Consider the following 8,229-nt stretch of genomic DNA (forward strand, 5'->3'; position numbering starts at 1 on the left):
TTTACTACTAATTGTGGTGATGACTGAAAACCATCAGAGTTCCACTGTAAACAGATGACTTCTGCGGTATATGAACTGTATCTCAACAAAGTTGCTATTTAAAGAAGAAACGAAAAGAAAAAGAGTGAGGCCGGGACAAACAGCTCCCGGATGAATGTTGATGTTGGTATGTACATTTAAAGAGGGGACATTAACATTCCAAGCCCTTAAAACAGCATGCTTAAAATACTGAAATGCTGATCACACAAGTATGTATGAATGTCTTGTCAGGTCCTTTTTCAACCCATCATTTTTAGAGCAATCAATACAAATCAAGGGATTTCTCAAACAGTCCATCTTTTATTCAAACAGAATCACATTTAACAATCAGGGTCAGATGGCCTAAAAACATCTGACCTGGGTTTTGGACAAAGACCAACGAGACGGATAGTTTATGGTCAGCAGCCTTTAAAATAATACTCTTGACCCAGCGCCAGATAAAGAGAAGGGACACAAGCTGTTTTCATTGATTTTTTTGTATACATTAGATATTATTAAATAATATATGTTATAAAACTGTTCTGTAAATGAGACAAACTGGATTTAAATAGCTGGTGGGTATGAGAGTTGCCACACGACTTGCCCCCATCACCATACTGAATGCTGTTGTGTTTACGGCAGAAAACGCAGTGGGGCTCTAGTCTCATCCCAGTGCGTTCACCTATGAACCCCTGTATCCTTCCTACCCGTCTCTTCCTGCAAAGAGAAGTCCCACTTCGGAGAGAATCATCTTTTTCCCATGACTGCGCTTCAAGAATACTATCCCTTCAGAAGGTTATCCAATATGTGTGGATTTCAGTCACGGAATCCTTGAAGCCTCCCCTTACGGAAAGAAAAGAAAACCAGTTCTTGGGCCTGCCATTTGTCTAAGACAACCCCCGCGCACCCCTGCTTCCCCGCCTAGTCAACATACTAACCTTATTTATTTATTTATTTATTTTTAATTTTTTTTTTTTCAACGTTCATTTATTTTTGGGACAGAGAGAGACAGAGCATGAACGGGGGAGGGGCAGAGAGAGAGGGAGACACAGAATTGGAAACAGGCTCCAGGCTCTGAGCCATCAGCCCAGAGCCCGACGCGGGGCTCGAACTCACGGACCCCGCGAGATCGTGACCTGGCTGAAGTCGGACGCTTAACCGACTGCGCCACCCAGGCGCCCCATAAGCTTATTTAAACAGAGGTAAGGGAGTGAAGCGAGGGTCGGGGTCTTGCTTTGCACTGAGCCCGCGATTTGAGGCCCGCCACCCAGCCACCCTGAACTCACCTTCCCAGGCTTCTGTCCGCCTCTCCACCGCCACCTCGTACTCTTGGTGGTACAGTCTACAGACCACTCTCCAGACCCAGCTCGAGCTTTCCTCCCATCGCGTTGCCGTGCACGTCATTTCCCATCCTTGGAAACACCACCTTCCTTGCGCTGCCGCGAAGTCTTTCCTTGTCCTCTGTGCCGGTTACCCGCAGAAAAGCGGGACTACTCATGTCACCTTTCCTAATGCTCCCTTACCTTCAGGAAGTAACGCGAACTCCGCGGCACGGCACAGCCAGCCACGGCGGACCACCATCATGGCACTGAGCACAAACACAGAGGACACGGGGCTAACTTAACTTTGTCTGCCCTCGTAGAGTTGGAGATCTGTGTGCGTAAGGCCCGAAAGGTGTTCAAAGGTCACAGTCACCGTTTATTAAAAATATTCATCTGCTTCTAAGTTAAATAAACAATTTTAATGCAAACAGTCAGTAGGGCATCTTTCCCATCGCCCCCAAGATCTCGTCTCTTTCTGCTGCTGTAGGCATAGACGGCTGCACTCCGTTCTGTCTTCTCTGGATCATGACAGAATTCTGCACGTAGGTTAAAAAAAAAAAAAAAAAGGAAGGAGAAGAAGAAGAAACCAAAATCAGACACATATTAAATGCTAATCATTTGCCAGTAATTGGTTATTACGTCCTCATAAGGGAAATTCTAAAAACCAAGTGTAAAGAAAAACCAAAAAACTAACTCTCATTCTTCGGACAATATTTTCAAGCTATTAACAATTAAATAGAAGTGATTATTCTCATAGGAATCCATTGACATGAGAGCACAGGAATCCAGTCCATCAAGAGGACCTACTAAGTGATTGCTAAATGAAACCAACAGTTAATTCAAAAGAGGGAAAGGAAGTAGCTGGATCCAGGGCTCAGAGAAAAAGAAATCATATACTGATGTCTCAAGAAAAAGGGGGGCATTTTAACTACCATGGGTGGTGGTGGGAAAGGAGAAGGCAGAAATGGAAGCCTTACCCCCCCACCCCACCCCCCGGTGAAACAAGAAAATCATTTGCTTTATTCTGGTCCTGGAAGCTCCAATGTGATTCTGAAAAAAGATGTCAGAGGGGCGGTAGCCCCAGGGTCTGGGTGCAGAATACAGTCCCTGGCTCCATTGGCCCTGGAAGCCACAGGTGTGGTAAGAAGGCTCAGCTAGAGCCCAGGGTTAGTGGAAGTCAGTTCCCCCTGAGGCCCAGGCCCCAGCCTGGGCCAGAGAGGTCAAGGAAGAGGGCTGGAGAGTCTGTTCAGTTCCTTAGCGATTGCACCCCAGGAGGGTGTGAGCCTAGGGTTACCTCCTCACCCTTCTCGGGCGGTACTAGGTTTCCGGGGCCACTTGACAGTCCCTAGGGGTTCAGCCTCGGGGCTCAGCCTTGGCAATCCCAGGGGTCCCTCGCCTTCCAGCTCCAGCTCCTCAAAGGATGAGCCAGTGGTGCCCGACTCACTATGGCTGTGCTCGCTGCGGGTGTCACCATTGTCCCAGCCACGGCTGCTCACCCCGGGGGACAGTGTGGCAGCTGAAGTCTGTGTTACGACAGAACAAGTTATCCAGTCTGCTCCTCTCCAGGAAAAGTGAAATTGTAACAAGCTTATTGTTTTAGGGCTGCAGATCTTACATGCATAGGAAGACCCACCTAAGTCAGAACTGCGTTGTTATTGCCTGGATGGAGTAGGAGGAGGAGGAGGTGGCCAGTTAAGAGCTCTCAAGGATCCTTTAGGGTGCACACAGGATACAGCCAAAGTTAAGTTTCCCCAGTCATCACTAAGAAAAGACTGTGGGTACTGACTAAGTTTGGGCTTCAATTTCACGCCTTAGAGAGGAGTTTTAACACAAAGCTAACCGAGCTCAGCTTACCCAGAATTTCCGGCAGTTTTTGTACTTCAGGAAGTAAGTGGAACACTTTTCCCTGTCATAGTTATTTTCATCCATACATCTGGTAGAAGCATCAGATTCCTTAAATATGTAAGATAGGCATCATTTAGGGGTGGAATGGGATCTAAAAAAAAAAAAAAAAAAAAAAATCCCAAACTTCTGAGGCTCCTTTCCCCCAAAGCAGGTAACATGAACTCGTTCCTTTCTGTTCATTTTAACGAACGCGTCATGAACAAACACTGAATTATCTTTCCGACTATCCCAGTACTCATTCTGCTCAGAGCAGACATCTTCCTTTTCATAGTCTGGGTCAGTTTTCTGAATATCTGATCACAGGAACTTGAGCCGGAGCACTGACTGAGATCATTTACCCCAGTGAGTGTTTAACAAAGAAGCTAAGGCAAGGTGCAATGTGCTCGAAATCACTACTGCGCAGCATAGAGTCAAAACCCAGTCTCCCAGTTCCAAGTGCAGCTGTCCTGTTTTCCAGCTTTGACTTGGCTGTTTGACGTTAAGCTGGTTTCGAGAGCCCAAGTAAGTCGCTAATAACTGGTCTACATCAAGGCAACTTAAATTACCACCACTCATCTCGATGTATTTTTGGCTATCGCTCACTGCATTACGCAAGTACATATACTATTATGTATGCCGTTTTAATAGATATCATTAATATCACTTCAAAACCTACATGAGCAACACAGGGCTGTGAGTTCAAAGGAGAGTAGCAGTCATTTGGGAATTAAAATTAAGCTGTCTAAACCGGAAGTAGATTGGATAACAAACTTCAAAGTGAAAAGTAGGATTCTGAGAGGTCATCGAAAGGAAAGCGTTAACTAAAGGGGTAGGTAATTTGCTGCACAGCTCTAAGAAACACAGTCTATCTAGACAGACTGAATAAAGCTGTTGAAAACAGATTTGATACACGAAGCAAAGCTAAATTTCTACGCCAAATATTTAACGAGTGTGTATATTTGAAAAATGTATATAGGATCAGGGAATAGCACCAGTCATAGGAGACTGCATTATCCCAGGGTAACAAAGCCACAAGTCAGTATTGCTGGTCACACCACATACATGCGAATAAAACCTTATTATTACAACAAAACGTTTTGCTTATATGGTAACCTTTGTGGAAATCTTTAGGCTTTAAATGGGCACATTCTATTATAGGCCCTTATTCTCAGCCAGGCTGTCTCACGGACATGATGAAATTATTGCTATTAAAACATAAATTTCAGTGGCAGTTTAAAAACATAGTTTGCAACTTTCCATTTCTGGACCAAAGATTTTCCTTGCTGTTAACCTATGCCTGTCTGGAGTTTCAGCGACAGCTAAATGCTTGCACGTTATACAAGCAACGGTAAACTCAGAAGAGGTGAATCTTTGTCAGCTAAATTATGAACACCTAAAAATGTTCTAGTGAAATAAGGATACGCTGGCCAGGAATCTTTTTTGTATTGAAATAACTTTATTCAAGAACCGCAGAAAACAGATACCCACAAAAGCAGAACAAGCCTGTTTTTCCAACTTAACCTCATGAAAATTAAAAGCAAACCACCTTACCGACAAGCAAGGGTTTATGTCTGGATCTCTCAGCCGCCGTGCTGCCATAGGCATCCTCACGGGTTTCTGACTGCAGGCAGACGTTGGAGAAAAGAGTTACATGGCAAACGAGAGAAAAATAAATCAATACATCTCATTGGACCCACGGGTACTTGAAAAATTAATTTTGGCGTAATGATTATCGAGTAAGGAACTTCATATGGCCTCTGTATTCTGAGAATAAACATTTGGACGTGTTTTTCCTTTGCACTGCCATGGTGCCTCAGCACAAGGGCCATATCTAAATTCGCCCGCTGCAAGTTGATCATAATGCCCAAGAGGACAGTTCAGCTATAATTCAGTTTTAGTTTATCTTTATTTCCAAACGTGAAGCTGTGAAATGTCCTAACAAAACCTGAGAATACAGCGTGCATTCTAACAATTACTTCCTTATTGTACATCGATCAGCATATAAAATGAGTGTGGAGTCATTAAGACAACCCAACTTTAGCAAAAACATTTGTTAACTAAACTCAGAGTATGTACTCTGTAACCAGCACCAAGATTGGCCAACATACCAAAAGAACAAAGTGACGGCTCAGCTGACATTTCGAAAAGTTAAAAAAGAAAAACTAAAGCTTTACTTCCAGGGGCGTCTTCTATTTAACAGATACTTCCCTTGGTTTAAAGGAAGTCACAGAATGTTACCGTGGTTCATTAATCTTCCGACTCAAGCCTTACACATACAGCTCTGCACAAGTCTTTATCGATTAAAGATTGATCACAGTTCCCTAAGAGCCAACCGATGATGATTCTATCAAGTCACAGAGTACTTCCATAATAGGCATGTCATCTATACTCTGGGACAACTGCTCTCTCTAATGGAGTTCAACCCAAATTGGTATGTCTATCATCTTCGAAGACATGTCATAGAAAGGAACTAAAAGAGAAAATGTTGAAAAAAAACTAACAACAGTCAACACACTGTTAATTATTTCAAAGTGGCTTTTTTTGTTTTAATACATCGATACTCTATTGATGAGCCACCCACAAATATTTTTAAATGTTCTGCACTAAGTTTAAGAAGCTGAGTTAATCTGCTCTTGAATCCTGCTCTAGCTTAATCATCTTCCACCTAAAGATTTAAGGAGAAACAAGCAACGATGCACTATGACATACAAAACACCGCCCAGCAAAGAACCGCCATCAGTCAATTTGACCAAAGGTCAGAAATTTTGTATGAAAGGGTTTCTACTTTTCTGGCTCTGGACGACACCATCAAAAAAATATCTGTCATGTTAAAAGAAATAAGGGACACTCAGGAAAATCAATCAAACCCCGGAAGTTCCTAAAAAATGGAGGCATTTGCAGTCAAGGGTTACCTAGTTCAGAGACCAGGATGTCCAGGCTAAAGGAGATTAATCTTTACAAAGAAGGGTGGAAAAGAGTTTAGTTATTCCAGGATCCTTTAGATTTTAGGAATCCTCTAAGAAATTATTTCATTTTATGATTTTCATTGATCAATACATGAATATACTTAGGGGTGCCTGGGTGGCTCAGCCGGTTAAGCATCTGACTCTTGATTTCGGCTCAGGTCTTGATCTCACAGGTTCGTGAGACTGAGCCCCGCACTGGCCTCCATGCTGATGGTGCAAAGCCGGCTTGGGACGTTCTCTCTCCCTCTCTCTCTGCCCCTCCCCTGTTCACACGCATTCTCTCTCTCTCTCAAATTAAACTTAAAAACAATACATGAATATACCTTAACTAACAGAAACATCTAGGTAAAAAGGAATTTCAAGATGCTGTTCAATTGTATCTAGAAGCTTCTTCCTCTCCTGAATATGATTCTTTTGCAGGCTTGACTTCTTACGAAGAGATAACGATACTAAATAAACTCACATCCTTCTTTTTTTTAACATCCATCCTATGACGTGAGAATACAGAACTCTGCTTAGCTGTTCATACTCCTTATATATCATCTCAACAACGATCAGCTTGGGGCAAAATTCAGGTTGCATGCCTTACATGAAACTGCACTTGCACTGCATTTTAAAATCATCACCAATCAAGAATTCTTTGATAAAAATAACACCTGGGTAACATCACATATACACAAAATCAGGTTTGCAGCATGAAGTTATTCACATTTCATTTCCTTTCTCTTCCGGATTCTAAATACAAGTCAAAGTAAGTTTGGATTTCTAAATGTCACTTTCTTTGCATGAATCCTCAAGTATCACTGGAAATGAAGAGGAAATGTCAATTTACAGTGAGGAAAAGGGCTAAAGGGAAGATCGAGTGTTCCGCTAGAGAGGGCTTATCTGCTTACTTTCTGAAGGCACGAAGCAAATATTACAAAGCAAGTTCTTCTTGCAGAGGACAGACAGAAAGAAAACCAAAGATTTGAGGGAGGGGTCACAAAAGCACAGCACATTGGAGGAATAACTCTAAAAATCTCTCCAAAAGGCAAACTGTAAATATATATATATATATATATATATATGTCTTGATTTCCCATCCAGTTCACATCCCCACTCTCCAACTAGCTTTGAAAGGCAAGGGAAAGGGAACGATAGGGAACACGTCCATGCCCACATGCTGGTCAGAGCCCAGGCAAGGTCTGTGGGTCTGATACAACGCAGATGCAACTAGCAGGAAGCTGAAACACGTTATGCCAGAGCCCAAAGCCCTTAACCCACTGCTGGGTGCAGAAAGGCAGGGTCAGGAAGTCAGCATGGCATAGCGGGGCGGAGCGGGGAAGTCGAATGGAGAAACTGGCTGCGAGTCCGCGGCCTCGCTGCCTTCCGCGATGCTGCCTGTCGGTTTAACGGTGGACGACGGGCACAGGTGAACACACCTTGCTTTGACCTTGGATGGAGCCGAGTGGGGCAGGGGGAAAGGAAAAGGCAGGAAATTGGACGTGGGGGTAGGCAATGACGCCCCAAAGGCCGAGAAACCGAGTGAAGAAAGAGCTAGGGGTGCCCAGGCAGGCCGAGGGTCACCTTCCTCGTCCCCAGCCCGGATAAACCCGAATCGTGGGGAGAAAGAAGGACAGGAAGGGGCCCGCGCTGAGGCAAGGCCTGGTGGTAGGGGCTTCACACCGAAGGAGTGGATTCGGGCCCCGCGGTGGCCCAGGTGCACCCCTCTCTTCTTGCATCCCTGCAGCCGCCGCGGAAGGAGGGGCGGGGGACCACTCACCTCGGGCCGCCGCTTCGCCAGCGCCCAGGCCGTCTCCAGCTCCAAACACGTCAATGGCTCACGCAGCTGGACCTTAAGTAGCGCGCATCCCAACGTGCTGCCCCCGCTCCCCGGCGGCCGCCGGCCCAATCGACGCGCGCCGCCGCCAGACTGACAGCCGAGCCGGGCCCTGCCGGGCGGGGGCGGGCGGGTCTCGCCCCGCCCCCAGCCGGCGGGAGGAGGGCACAGGCGGCAGGAGTGGGCGGGGCGGAGCCCGCGGTGCCGCCCCTTTCCCCCG

The 8,229-nt window shown here is 45.3% G+C and overlaps 1 protein-coding gene across 1 annotated transcript; it reads right to left on the reverse strand.

The window, feature by feature from the left end:
• Window positions 1–319: 319 nt before the first annotated feature.
• On the reverse strand, window positions 320–8,065 carry CHCHD7 (coiled-coil-helix-coiled-coil-helix domain containing 7). The gene is made up of 5 exons (XM_040487754.1): window positions 7,953–8,065; window positions 4,776–4,845; window positions 3,195–3,293; window positions 1,305–1,876; window positions 320–848 (listed from the first exon to the last, which is right to left on the reverse strand). Exons 2-4 carry the CDS (start codon window positions 4,827–4,829, stop codon window positions 1,772–1,774), a joined length of 258 nt encoding a protein of 85 aa, XP_040343688.1. The 5' UTR covers window positions 4,830–4,845; window positions 7,953–8,065; the 3' UTR covers window positions 320–848; window positions 1,305–1,771.
• Between the last annotated feature and the right edge of the window lie 164 nt (window positions 8,066–8,229).

This window comes from Herpailurus yagouaroundi, unplaced genomic scaffold, assembly GCF_014898765.1.
Source record: "Herpailurus yagouaroundi ecotype Mexico unplaced genomic scaffold, PumYag 165, whole genome shotgun sequence".
Taxonomy (NCBI): Eukaryota; Metazoa; Chordata; class Mammalia; order Carnivora; family Felidae; genus Herpailurus; species Herpailurus yagouaroundi.